At 42.8% G+C, this 13,828-nt stretch overlaps 1 protein-coding gene across 1 annotated transcript; it reads left to right on the top strand.

Annotated features, from left to right (window-relative positions):
• The first annotated feature begins 9,359 nt into the window (after nucleotides 1-9,359).
• Nucleotides 9,360-10,529, top strand: LOC109746576 (uncharacterized). The gene is made up of 3 exons (XM_020305694.4): nucleotides 9,360-9,506; nucleotides 9,638-9,743; nucleotides 10,108-10,529. The coding sequence occupies exons 1-3, from the start codon at nucleotides 9,471-9,473 to the stop codon at nucleotides 10,260-10,262; spliced, it is 297 nt and encodes a 98-aa protein (XP_020161283.1). The 5' UTR covers nucleotides 9,360-9,470; the 3' UTR covers nucleotides 10,263-10,529.
• Nucleotides 10,530-13,828: the final 3,299 nt, after the last annotated feature.

Here is a 13,828-nt window from a genome sequence, read left to right as displayed (position 1 = left end):
TTGTTGTTGGAGCTAACTAGCCTGGTTCAATTCGCAGTAGCAGGGAAAATCCTATTTGACGCTTGCTAAGTCAAACTGTCGAGCATTCGCCCAGGCGATCCCCCGGAGCGCGAGAGTTGGGCCGGCCCACTTCCCCATAGAGAGAGGCAGCCAGTTTTGGGAGCCTTTTAGAAGGTTCCCTCAACCAGATTTTTTTATACCGGTTTTTTGGTTTTCTTTCGGTCCTTTTCTTTCATTCATTTTTCGGCTTTATATCTTTTTTTCGTTTTTCTTTTTTATGTTTCTTTTTTCATTTTTTAATATTTTTCAAGTTTATATTTTCTATTTGCTTTTCGTATAATCATGAAGTTCAAAAATGTTAACAATATTCAAATTTTGTTCATTTTTTTTACAAAAATTGTTCAAAAATTCCAAACTTTGTTCAAGTTTTAAAAATTGTTCGTGTTTCCCCAAAAAGTTCATAATTTTGAAATTTTGTTCATGCCTTCTAGAAAAATTGAAGTTTCAAAATTTTGATAATGTTTTCAAAATTTGTTCGTAATTTCAAAAAATCTCATTTTTCAGAATTTGTTCGCGTTTTCATTTTTTTCAGAAATTCCTGATTTTATTCATGTTTGCAAAAATTGTTCTCCTTTTCTAAAAGTGTTCTAATATTGAAATTTGTTCACGTTTTCAAAAGAAGTCAAAGTTTCAAAGTTTTGTTCATGTTATTCAAAAAACAATCGCAATTTCAAAAATTATTTTCTTTTCATAAAATTTCAGAGTTTGAAAATTTGTTCATGTTTTTGAAAAATTGTTCATAGTTTCAGTGCACTTTTTTCAAAATTTGAAAATGTGTTCCAATTTTTTGAAGATTTTTCGTGTTTTCAAAATTTTGCTCACAATGTTGAAAAATGGTCTTGTTTCAATAAGTATTTAGTTTTTCAACAACAAAATAACGCGTTTGAATTTTCAAAAAACATTTAAAATCTAATGTTGTCTCTTAGAACGTCGCGCTACTTATTAATCATGAAAGTTTTTTATGTTGGGGTGGCTAGGCTCCCGCTCCTTAGAGCGGATTGTCTTGTGTTAGACTCCCAACAACAACACTTATTTTTGGAATTTCGAACAGCGGAGGCCCGCCGTTGGGCAGGCCCAGGTGGCTATTCGTTTGTGCATCAAGCTAGTATTTGCCGTCACATGCGGCAGATAGGAGCTCCCATGTAGCAGCATCGCCATATATAATGTTGAAATATGGGGCGGGCTGTAGGCTCATCCAACAATTTCAGAAAAATCTCTAAGGGTCCATATAGGTGTCATGGCAAGGAAAGTGGTGGAAGTTTAGTATCATCCCGAATTTGGAGAAAAAGTTGGACCTCTTTATAAGTGTTCTTCTTCCACACCAAATGCTATTGGAGCTTGAGAAGATAAGTGATTTCCGCACGCTCCTCCTCAGCCACCCGCGCTCGTGTGTTTCGTGAAGGAGTTGAACCGAGCTCTGGCCTGTGTCACTTGTGCGCTTGCACTTATTTTTTGCCGGTCAGGAATGGAGAGTTCTTAACGGACGAGCCACGATCTGAGACGTCAGATCATGAGCCGTTACCGACTTGAACGTGGGTCCAGCCCATGTTTCTCCACCCGGCAACGCCTATATATTGGAGGTGTCGGCGAACTCTGGCCGCCACGAAGAACGCATCACATCTGCTCTGCCTCCATGCGCACTGCCCATCGTCATTCCACTCCCTGCTCCTGCTGCCGATGATCCCATCCCGTCCATCGAGTGCATGACTGTACGGGAGAGTAGGCCTCCGAAACCCTGCCCCTTGAGATCATGTACAGGAGAGAGGCAATTAGGTGTTTGGGGAGCGTCACCTACGCGACTGCTCACCGTCATCCATCTACATCCACTACTTCATCTACGGCCACGTCGCCTTTGTCCTCACCATGTCCACCGCCACCGAAGCTAACCGACTCGCTGCCAAGAAGGCCGTTGCTGACAAGAAGGCCGCCAAGGAGACCGACGCCGACGCCGTCGCCGCGGCTTCATCTTGACCTACTGGAGGGTATAACGCATTTTTTTCCCGCTCCTGTTTATTTTCGTGTATGCAGTACTAGCTATTTGCGTAGATTTTTCTACTATCTGCCTAGCACATGATTATATGATCAAATATCATTCTGTGCTTAGTACTGTTTACATCATGCTCATGATTTATTTTTGGATTAATTTAATCGAAAAATTGCTTATATACTCAACCTATAATTTGAATGATTTGGAGACTGCTCACCGCATATATGCCTGATCCTAAACTACATACACAAGTTGCTCCACGACGCTATGCACAAGAGGAGAAAGGAAACCCGTTCTCGCAAGGAGACGAAGGAATTCTAGCAGCCATCGTAAGGAATTTTTTTTGTCCCATCTTCTTTAGATGTTGTTTTAGCGTTAGGAGGTGGGGGGGGCCTCCGATCTTCGAAATTATAGAGTCTTCGTCGACATCTAGCAGTCATCATAGTCTTTTTCGAATAATTACTCCATTTTTTCGTGGGGGTGCCGTGGAGAAAGAGAACTCTATGTCTTCATAGAGCTGATTATTCGGATCTGATGAGATTTTATGCTATTGGTTTGATTTTTTGTAGAGTTGGAATCTTTTTGAATGGGCAACTCAAGGGGATTTCAGAAATCTTTATCGGTAATCAAGTCGTGCACGTAAACAAGTAACAGTAATGATTTTCCAATCCAATTGCAGTCTCTTTACTAAAATATTTCATCATGCAAAGATTGATGTTGCGGAGGAGATGTCTCCAGAAAAAAGTATTATAATTCTTACTCCCTCCGTTTCATAATATAAGAGCGTTTTTAACACTAGTGTAGTGTAAAAAAGATATTATATTATGGGATGGAAGGAGTTGTGAGAGTTACTTCATAATTTATTGAATCTTGGATTCAAAGCAATGTACCTGCAAAAGTAGGAACAATCTTACATGTGTTTCAACGAGGCGCAACAACCCTAATTCCTTGTAGCACCGCCGGTTAACGACAAGCTCCCAATACCAGAGGTGAGGTATAGTCTATTGTATAGGTACATTGCACCACGCACGCGCGCGTGCCGCTAGATACGCGCTGCTCGTACCCAGAGCCACTGGCCGGGGTGGAATAATCTTGCCTCCGACGTGTGGCCGGGAGGTCACCGCGCTACCCGTACACTAGCTTTAGCGAAACAATCTAGGTAGCTAGCTCTTGGCCGGACTCCTGCATGTCCTCAGGTCCCTTGTCTGGCGCGCGCCGGTCGACCCCTCGGAGCTAGCAAGCCGCGGCACCGGTCGATCAATCGATCGGCGACTTGTGATCCACAGTGCGTCGTGCTCGGGGACGGTGGATGCTACGGATCGGATAGGATCAGGTAGACGATGAGAATAGGAGATCGATCTCACGCGTCAGCCTGTTCATGCATGTATCCCTGGGCTGGGGTGCAGAGGGAATCACGCGCATGCATGTATCGTCGATCGTATCAAGCAGGTGAAAAGTCCATTCGAGCATTCCATGATTCTTGCCTAGCTGCTAGTAGCCTAGTACTAGCTCTTGTTATTTGTTGGAAATCAGGGAGTCAATTGCAAACAACTACCACATTTGCGGCTAGGTTTGCAGAAAACCACCAAGTCGCTAATCTGTTACAAAAAACACCGCAAATTCTCTAATCTTATTGCAAAAAGCACTGATCGGGTGATTTGGTCCGTTTGATCGCTTTCTGACAAGTGGGGCCAAATTTTAAGGAGCTGACTTGGCAAATAATTTACACACACACCCCTAAAATCTAAAACAAAACGCAATCAACCCCCCTGCTACCGATCCCCTGCTCCCGAGCAACCCCACTGCTCCCGATAATCTAGTTGCCGGCGCGTCCCGACTCCCGAGGCTCGTCGACGGGCGCCACCAATCCATGCGGCGGCAGCAGTGCCCTCACAGTGGCGTCGGCCTTGGGCTACTTGATGGACCACAGCTGCAGAGGGAGCATGCGGTCGAGGGAGGTCGGAGATCCGAGGACGTGACAGCGGTTGCCAGAGCAACGCAATGCAGGGAGGCATCAGGAGGTTGCGGCGGCGGCTGCAGGACGGCAGGCTGCGGGAGGTTCAGCTCCGGTCGCGCCCCTCCACAACGCCATCCCCGGCTCGGAGCGTGGCCGGCGGTGGCGACAGGGGAAGGCCAGACCGCATGCTGCGGGAGGAGCTCCGGTCGTCACCCCCCCATAGCTGTCCCGGCTCGGAGCGTGGCGGGCGGCGGCGGCGGCAGGGGAAGGCCGGAGAGCATGCTGCGGGAGGTGAGTAGGTTGAGCTCCGGTCGTCGCCCCTCGACAGCGCCGTCCGGCTCGGAGCATGGCGGGCGGCGGCAGCAGGGGAAGGCTACGGCCATGGCGGGGCGGAAGGCGCTGCCCTCTCCGGCACCTCGTCCGATCCTCCGCCCGCCACCCTCCCCCATCCATGCGAGCTTGCCGTTGACCTCCCGTCGTCCGGAGCAGGGGCGGAGGCGCAATCGGCCATTGGGGGGAGGGGTTGATTGCGTTTTGTTTTAGATTTCAGGGGTGTGTGTGTAAATTATTTGCCAAGTCAGCTCCTTAAAATTTGGCCCCACTTGTCAGAAAGCGATCAAACGGACCAAATCACCCGATCAGTGCTTTTTGCAATAAGATTAGAGAATTTGCGGTGTTTTTTGCAACAGATTAGCGACTTGATGGTTTTCTGCAAACCTAGCCGCAAATGTGGTAGTTTTTTGCAATTGACTCGAAATCAGGTCGTAGATTATAGCAAACACACGCGATATTAGCTGACCCTACCTAATTCGAAGCACTCCTAGATTATATTACGCCACAACTAATGAAATACTACTATATTGCATGCTCTTGTCCATAGTTTAGACTTTGGGATAAAACGCCGGTGCATGAGTTTAACCGAAAGTAAAGTGATATCAGTTCCTAGTTTCTACGCACGTATATCTACAATACAGCCAACACTAGCTCAGCATGTGATAGCACAGAAACAAAAGTGCATCAGGGGAGCATTATCAACCACAGAACAAGCATATAATGCTGAAATGCCACCGTAGGGGAATCGTCACCGCATGATCATCCTCTTCGACGGAGCCTTCGGGATCACCAGTTTGATCATGCATCTCTGCGCACTCTTTGAAACTTCTTCGCTCTTTGTTCCTTCTAGGAGTACAACATTGTCCAGGATAAAATGCCAAATGTGACCAGATAGATTAAACACAACCGTTGCAGGATCTTCAGGAAACTTCTGCCTAAACCGGAGCAACATTGTGAGTGTTCCAGCAAATTGTCCAGCACACTGTTGCTCCTCCACCAAACACTTGTTTCTGCTAGGATATTGGGAAAGAAGACAACCGACTGCACAAATCAGCACTCCTCCTGCTCCACTCAACTACATCTGATTCACTTTGTCTTGCAAAATTTGCCACTGACTTCTACTCCCTCCGTTTCTAAATATAAGACATTTTAGAGATTTCAATACGTACTACATGCGGATGTATATAGACATATTTTAAAGTGTAGATTCACTCATTTTGCTCCGTATGCATGTAGTTCATGTTAGAATCTCTAAAATGACTTATACGAGTATTTAGGAACTTGACATTGATCCCACCTCCATGGTCTTATGCGGCTTTGACTAAACATGTACTTAGGGTAACACTGTTGGCGTACTAATTGCCAAAACGATCGAGAGGGTACAGCTCGTGGTAATCGTTTCCCGGTCCGGCCATGCATATTGGTGGTGTGAATCGAATGAGTGGGTGGAACCGGCCAACTATAGGCGCGCCCATTTTGTAGCAGCCAGCGGTCAGTACGTACGGTACGACTGTAGTACCTGCTGCATTGTCCCTGTGTGTCGCAGGCCAATTATTATTTGCCCTCCCCGCATGCAATTCAGGAGGCCAATCAGTTTGTGCCATGTCACGCGTGAGCAATCAGGAGATACTTCCTGCTGCTGACGGAAGTGTGGATTACCCTATCCCCCTTTCGTGAACGCAGGCAGAATATTCATGTCGGTCCGCCTCGTTTCACCTATTCCGTTTTTCTACCCGAAAACGCTAGACCGATCCTTCTAAGATTGTACTATAATTTTATAAATTAAATGAAATATTTACAAATGTACAGAGTAGTTTCACTTTCACCTAGTCCGTTGAACATTTAATTACAAGGCATATTTTTTAAGATAGCTTTCTTTTGCGGGTAATTTTCTTTTAAGATAGCTAACCACACATTTCGAGCGGTTATTACAAGGCAGATTTTTTTTCGAAAACGATCAGATCTGTTGTAAAAGTTCATCGTATAGAGCATCTCAACCATAATAAAAATTACATGAAATTCGGAGACCACCGAACAACCACTACTGTCACGCCGCTCCCCTACCGGAGCCGGCTTGATCTTGTTGATCAGAACCGGGAAGTCCTTGTGCACGTGCCTCTAAGGACCAGCACACTGGAACCGCAACTGAACCCTTGCATAGACCTGAAGCACCTGCCACCAAATCTCATCACATGAGAGAAACCCTAACCTCGCCACCCCAAAGAGATGACAGGAGTCTACATCGGAGCTCCGTTGACTATGTTCAGATGGACGAACTCAAGAAGGATCCGAGCCCAAAAACAAACTCGAAGAAGAAGTGTCGCTATCCGCCCGACCGCCGCACCTGCAGGGACTAAAAACTCTAACCTAAATTATTAACCGAAGCGGAGGCACGTGACAGGATTCCCCTCCCCTCCACCAGCCGCCGATGAAGCCTAGAGGGGGGAGTTTACCCTAGGCTCCTAGGATTAGGGGACAAATATGGGAGGAACTATTACAAGGCAGAGCTTGATTCAACTGCCTGGCTATCAATACGTATTAACATACTGGGTATAGCTCCATCGCTACATGCCTGATGCACTATGCATCCCATCCCACCCATGGTTGTTGCGCCTTCCTACGAGTTCATGCATGCCTGGACGTTATCCACGGGCTGTTCATGGTCAACCTCAGTGCATTTAAGGCTTTTTGTATCTGGTGCAATTAACGCCTACCCGACGAGGACAGGCATGCATTGCCACTCTATATCATGCAGATCGTTGCACACTTGTAGTAGTATAGATCGTAGAATAGTCGGATCCATCATGGGAGTGAACATTTTAGGTCACACTTTTTTTTATTTTGCAAAATTCTTCGTTTTCCTTTTGGGCTTCCTTCTTTTTTTGCTACGTACGTGTGTGTCCGTTCCCGGGGCCTTCCATAGATCCGGGATCTGTTTCTGGGCAGCGGTTGGCTACATTTTGGTTAGGTGGGCCACCACGCGATCTTATGGGACTTGATCTTTGGTCACTGCGCGGTGGGCCATGTTATCTACATGCACGAGATAGTTTCCTCCTTCCGGAGATAGCTAGGTCGGTTCTTCTGCGGTTTCCGAATCTGTAGTACGCTTGTGGTCTGCAACCACGCAACATCCAATCATGCTATCAGAAAAAAGTGCGGTCTTTACAATGCAATTCTGTCACCCTCTGGCCCTTGGTTCAACCAAATGAATTAATCTTTTTTGAATAATATTTCAAAGTGTGAAAAAATTTCATACAAAAATTCGGCGTATACATCTCGACATTATATGTGTGCACCTCAAGTTTCGGAGCGTTATTTTTTGTGGCTTGTGTAAAAAAGACAAAAGGATGTCTTGTGAAAAGCACTTTTTAACATCGGATTTTGTCTTTTTTACACGCGACACATAACTTGTCATTTTTTCACAAAACGATTTTGTGAGCATGTACAATATCGAGATGTACATGCCAAAATTTTGTTTGGATTTTTTTGACATTTCAAAATATGTTAAAACACATTTTAAAAACCAAGAGCACGCGCTCCCATGTGCCAAAACGCCACTCTCGTACTACTCATAGTAATATCATATGACTTGTCTACTTACAAGATTTGCACCTGGAGAGTAACTATCATATGACTTGTCTACTTACAAGATTTTTTCCTCTCTCTAGAATGTACATGAAACAGCTTAATAGCATATCTCATAGTAATAAAGAAGCAAATATACATCTTCATCCCACCTTGAATGACCTAGATCAGCTCATGCACCTTCTTTTTATTTCCTTGCGGCAGTTGTGGTGCGGTGCACGGTTGGTATGTGGTGGTGCGACTTCTAATCGGTTGCATGTACTGGGATTCTCTTTTGCTATGTGGCACGGGCCATGCCAATCTAGCCTGCTTGGTAGGGGGCGCAGTGTCATGTCGGTGCTATGGGTACTTCATCAGTGGTGTAAGGTGGGGTCGGGGTTTTGCAACCCTTATGTTTTGCTATAGTGGCGTACCTAGGGTGCTTCTCTTGATCGGCCGTGTCTTCTCTTCTTCTCATAGTGGGGGTCGATGCTAGACATAGCTATGTATGTAGGGGTTGATGCACATGAGTCTGCTTGCGGAGGAGCGCGTGGCTTGGCTCCTATTTCTGTTGTCTATATGTGTATTGGCAGCGCGTTTTTGTCTAATAGTATGTTTGTACCGCTTTGGCCCATTTTTTCTTTCGTCATACTCTGCTTGGTTTGTACTTTTAGCATATGATTTTTATCTAGTTTTTGCTTAATTCCTTAGTAATGAAGATGTGGGGCTCCTTTTTCCAAACGACCAAGAAAGGCCGGATTCAACTATCCAAGGAAAATGCGGAGCTCCTCGCTCCTGCTGGCTGCTGGCTGCTGGTTGCTAGAAAGGAAAATTTCACGGTAGACTCCAACAAAAGCACCAGTGGAATAGATAGATGATTAGAGTTTTTTTCTTGTGATAAATGAACTCAGGTCTCCTCACAAAAAAGAAAAGAAAAAGAACTCATCTCTGAACCAAATTAAGTCCAAGTAAGTAACATGGGGCGTGTGTCGGCAATGGCACGTGGAAGTTCATTAGCACCATACGTCGACCTTTGTGTTGTCTCGGAAGTCAACTCAGCTCCTTCCCTTTAGAAACACACGTAGGTCTAATAGACACGATGAAAGTTAGAGGACGAGCCCTGTCAAACCTCAAATTTTCACACAGTTTTGAGAGAGAGAAAAGAGAGGAAGAAATGACATACCAGCCGTTAATTTCTATCCAAGTAAAAAGACCACGAGCACAGGAGCCGCAGGCTAGACGCCAAGGAAGAAACGGTGAAGCAACAATTAGTTCTTAGCGCCATAGCCGGCCGGGGTCGCCCGGCCGATCGGCGCCATTCGCCCACACTCTCCAGCCACAGAAGAGCAGGCGAGAGCGAGGCGCGGGCCCGGAAAAATCTGCCCGTCCACCTCTCCGCCAATGGGGAGGCGGCGCCCACGTGCCAACCCTTCCACGTCCCCCTCCCCCGCCTCCCCTATTTCTACCTCATCGCCAGCCTTCGTTGCGCCCACAGCTACCACTCTATCAGTCTATCCCGTTGGTTCTACTCGGCGTCAGCACGGCACCTGCCTTCCAAGTTCATCCGCCATGGGCGACTCATCCTCGGCTTCCTACATCAGAATGGTATGTGTAGCTAGCGTTTATTATTTCTATATAAGCGCCCATAGATCGGATGTGCGTGTATGTCCATCAGGTGATGCTACCTAGGTTGTAATTAGAATCTTTGTGCGTTGCCATTAATTGATTGATTCCAGGTGCACCATCTGATAGAGAAGTGCATTTGCTTCAACCTCAACAAGGAGGGGTGCATGGAGGCCCTGGAGAAGCATGCCAAGATCAACCCGGTCGTCACTGCCACTGGTATATCTTCCTTACTGCATGCAAGTACCGCGAAAGCATATAGTATGGGGTGTATTTTTAGACAAAGGAGGTTGTGCGCCCCAGCCGTTTGGGCAAAGCACATACGTCCTGCCTAATTAGGTCTTCATGCTATGATGCTATCATATTTAGACGCATAAAAGGAAATATCTGCATGCTAGCAGCTTCAGCTCAAATTGACTTGATTCTTCGCAGACCACGTTTATTTACTGTCTGCACAATCTTTTGCCGGCGGGTAGATTACACTAGCTAGCTAGAATAGTGCTCCACTTCTTATGTCATTTCATGTGAATATATGTAAGACGATGTAAGAGGTGTGATCACTTAAAATGGACCTTACTGGCAGTGTGGAAAGAGCTGGAGAAGGAGAACAAGGAGTTCTTCGAGTCTTACAACAGGGACCGCGTGGAGCGGAACATCGAGGCGGCGACGATGGAGCGGATCCAGAAGATGCTCTCCGACGCGGCTGCCTCCAAGACCTCCGACGACGACGAGGGCTAGAAGGCTGCTGCTTATGTCCAAGCTCATGCGCATGCATCACCTTCCAGCTAATTAATTGTATGAATATCATGTCTTCCGTTAATTGGATCCATTATGTCTAGGAGGATCGAATTTATTAATTGCACCTAGCTCATAACAGACCGGTAGCTTGAAACCATGCATGCATGCAGTACGATCGACTACAAGGACTGGCAAGCAAGCATTTTAGTGTTTGTGTGGACGTGTACATATACAAATCACTGCATGTATTCAAGAGGACCCTACGTACGGCCCCGGGTCTTCAGGTGCCAGCTCTAATCTTATCACTGCTGATCCTTTCGCGACCACGTGGCAACGAGTAAGAGTATATGCGCCAGTGGTGGCGTCTACACGCCGATCGATCATTTATTTATTTTTTGTCATGGTTCGAAAAATATATACAAAAAGGTTATTCTCCACATGATTCAGAGTAAGAAACGGAAAAAGATAGGCTGCATATATAGAGAATGAACTGTCTCTTAATTGTCTTTAAACGAAGAGCCAGCCCTAAGAGACGAGAGCAGGCATGCAGAACATTTGCGCTGAATCTTCGTGCACAGTTGACATACGTTCTCCGTCTGACATTAGCAAATGTGACATGACTATGGGTTAGAAGGTGCACGTCACTCTTTTTATGCCGTAACCGGAATTATCGCTACTTCATTATTAGTTTAAAATAAAATTGATATCTAGCTGGGTATTCCTCTAATATAACTAATCTTATTATTGAAAATAGCTAATGATCCATAAGCTAATTAATCAAGCAAAAAACAATCGCATGTTAACATAATATTACCAAAAGAGTAAGATGAAATTTTGGATTGTCCATGCCCTGGTTCTCATATGATTGTGTGTATCTTGACTATTCCAAAATCAAGTTTGCTCTGTCAACTCTGCTATCAAACATTATTGGTCTCTCAGGTGACAAAGATATCAAAGATTCCATTGCTCCAGTACGGTTGCAGGGCAATGCTTTCATACGTTTGGATATTTTTGAAAAGTTATTACAAAATATGCGGGTAAATGGAGAAAAAATATATGATGAATTAACGTATTTTCTACTAAAGTTAATAAATATTTGTAACTTTACAATGCATAACACCAAGAATATTTAACTAAATAATTTAGTAAAGTTAAAATGAATTATTCTGCATTTCTTATCTCCATTTTAGGTAAGCTTCTTTTTTGCAAATAACCTTGATTTTCATAAATTTCATGCTATTTACGTAAATATCCTAGTTTATATTTCGAATCCTTGCTCTTGTAAATATTTACTGCAAAATTATTTTAATACATTTCTAATTTTCTATATATAAGTTTTTTATATTTGCTTTCGAGTATTTCTTAGTGTTAAAATATGTTTTGTTGAATTTTCTGGAACTAAAATCTGTTACACATAAGTTATAGAAATATGTCGGTAAACGGGAACAAATATATAATAAATTAACATAATATTTTTGTAAGGTTGTTAAACATCCAGAACTTTACTAATTTATAAAAATGAGAAATATGTAGCCCAGGAATTCGGTGAAGTTAAAATTAATAATTTTATAAAAATTTATTTGCGTATTAAATAATAAATTTTGATTATTTCCAACATTTTCTTCATAAAATTATATTATTTATTTTCTAGTTATTCTTCTATTTATTTTTTTCTCGTGTTTGTTAGTTTACAAACCTGTCGTAGTGAATTTTTCTTCAACTTATACACATAAGTGCCAGTACTTGTTTTTTTTTTGCCAGTACTTGGTTGAAAACTTATTAGTGAACATGTGGTAAAAGGGAGAAAGAACTATAGGATATTTTAGTAAAATTGTTAATTTTTTAGGACAATGCATAAGAACAAGAAAAAAATTAACCAGACGGTCCATTCAAATTAAACATTGTATTAAAGTTAAAATTAATTTTAAAATTATGATTTTTTTCGTAGAAACTTTATGTTATATCACCAGTAGCTTCTTCAAATTTCTAATATATTTGGTATGGTTGTTATTCTAAAGTATTTAGTGGAAAACTATTTTGAATATTTCTAGCTTTTCTATACATAATTGTTTTCATATTTTTCTTATTCCTTATTTTATAACCTGTTTTTCGTGAGGTATTATCTAATATACACATAAGTGCCATATCTTTGTTGAAATGCTATTAGAAAATATGTGGGTTATGCAAAAAATACCATAGGATAATGTAATATATTATTTTTCACTAAAGCTATGAAATATTTTGAGACTTCACTAATGCATAATAACGAGACATATTTAACCTACGGATTTTGTAATGAGACATATTTTGTTGTTGTATTCCCTAATTTAAAAATAAAAATCTTATTATTTAACCAATATTTTGTTCCAATGTCTATTGTTAATTTTTGTCTGATTATTCTAGTAAATCTTTACTGGGAAAATATTTTATATATTTCTGTTTCTGCAAAACCATTTTCTGTACTTGTTTCTACTATTTCTTAGTTTTAAAAAATGCTTTCTTGAATTGTTCTTGAACTTTCATCTGATATTCAAATACGTGCCATGACTTTCAGTTATGTTTTCATTGTTTACGTCTCTATCATCTAAATGCACATATGTGATAATGTTCATGACATCCAAATATATATTCACTTTACGTCCCCATCATCAAATGCAACAAGAAGAAATGAGTATCTGGCCATTAAAAGGATGAGAAACTTTTAAAATATCTGGCCACTTGTATTTTTGAAATGTTTCAATTGGATGTGGGAAATCATATGCGTAACTTTGTATCTGAAAACAATTTTGTGATATAACAATTTGTTATGTTTATAATAATATTATTATAGGAAATTAATGGTCAAAATTACATTTTGAGAAGAGTACCAGTGTATACAACGTACTTTCATTTTTTTCAGGGAGAAAACATGTAAGGAAAACAATCGAAGTTACGGGATCGTCCCAAGTCAAACTTTTTAAGTTTGACCAAATATATAGAAAAATCTGATAAGATCAACAATATCAAATATATATAATGTCATATGAAACAAATATTTGGTGTTCCAGATGTTGATATAATTTTATATAGACTGGAGATTAACTGTTCATGGGCATCTTATAAAATCGCCAGTCCACGTAAGCGTACAGGAATGGGAAAGACTGTCGATAGATACTGCTGCCTGCTTTTCTTGGCTTGTTCCAGTGGTCGTTTCACTTTCTTTCCTGGCGTGGGCTGAGCTGGACATCTACGGCGTACGCAGTGGCGGAGACAAGCCCCAGGCTGCCCGGGCGGCGGCCTGGGTCGTGAGGCTTGGCTCCTTTGTTTACTGTAGCAGATTTTACACTGTTTAATACTGTACCAAGTGATTGGCCTGGGGCTTTCCCGGGTCGTGGCTTGATCCTAGCTCCGCCACTGGGCGTACGTACGCCTCCATATACGAGGCGTGCGCCAAGATTCCTGTGAGCGCGACGCCACTGGTCTCGTTCTGGCTACAGTGCTACTCTACTACTCCTAGCCAGTGCATTAATGGCAACGCAGGCCGCATGGAGGCGTTTACACAGGTCGCACTCTTGACTGGTCAGTCG

Source organism: Aegilops tauschii, chromosome 1, assembly GCF_002575655.3.
Source record: "Aegilops tauschii subsp. strangulata cultivar AL8/78 chromosome 1, Aet v6.0, whole genome shotgun sequence".
NCBI lineage: Eukaryota > Viridiplantae > Streptophyta > Magnoliopsida > Poales > Poaceae > Aegilops > Aegilops tauschii.
Note: the sequence above shows the minus strand (reverse complement) of the source record. Positions and strands in the feature narration are given on the sequence as shown.

Bases quoted from the DNA above. Each gene is read 5' to 3' on its own strand.
- LOC109746576 (XM_020305694.4), top strand. From the start codon at position 9,471: ATGGGCGACTCATCCTCGGCTTCCTACATCAGAATG. The intron at 9,507-9,637 runs GTATGTGTAGCT...GATTGATTCCAG, and splicing joins CGGCTTCCTACATCAGAATG to GTGCACCATCTGATAGAGAA. The intron at 9,744-10,107 runs GTATATCTTCCT...CCTTACTGGCAG, and splicing joins CCCGGTCGTCACTGCCACTG to TGTGGAAAGAGCTGGAGAAG.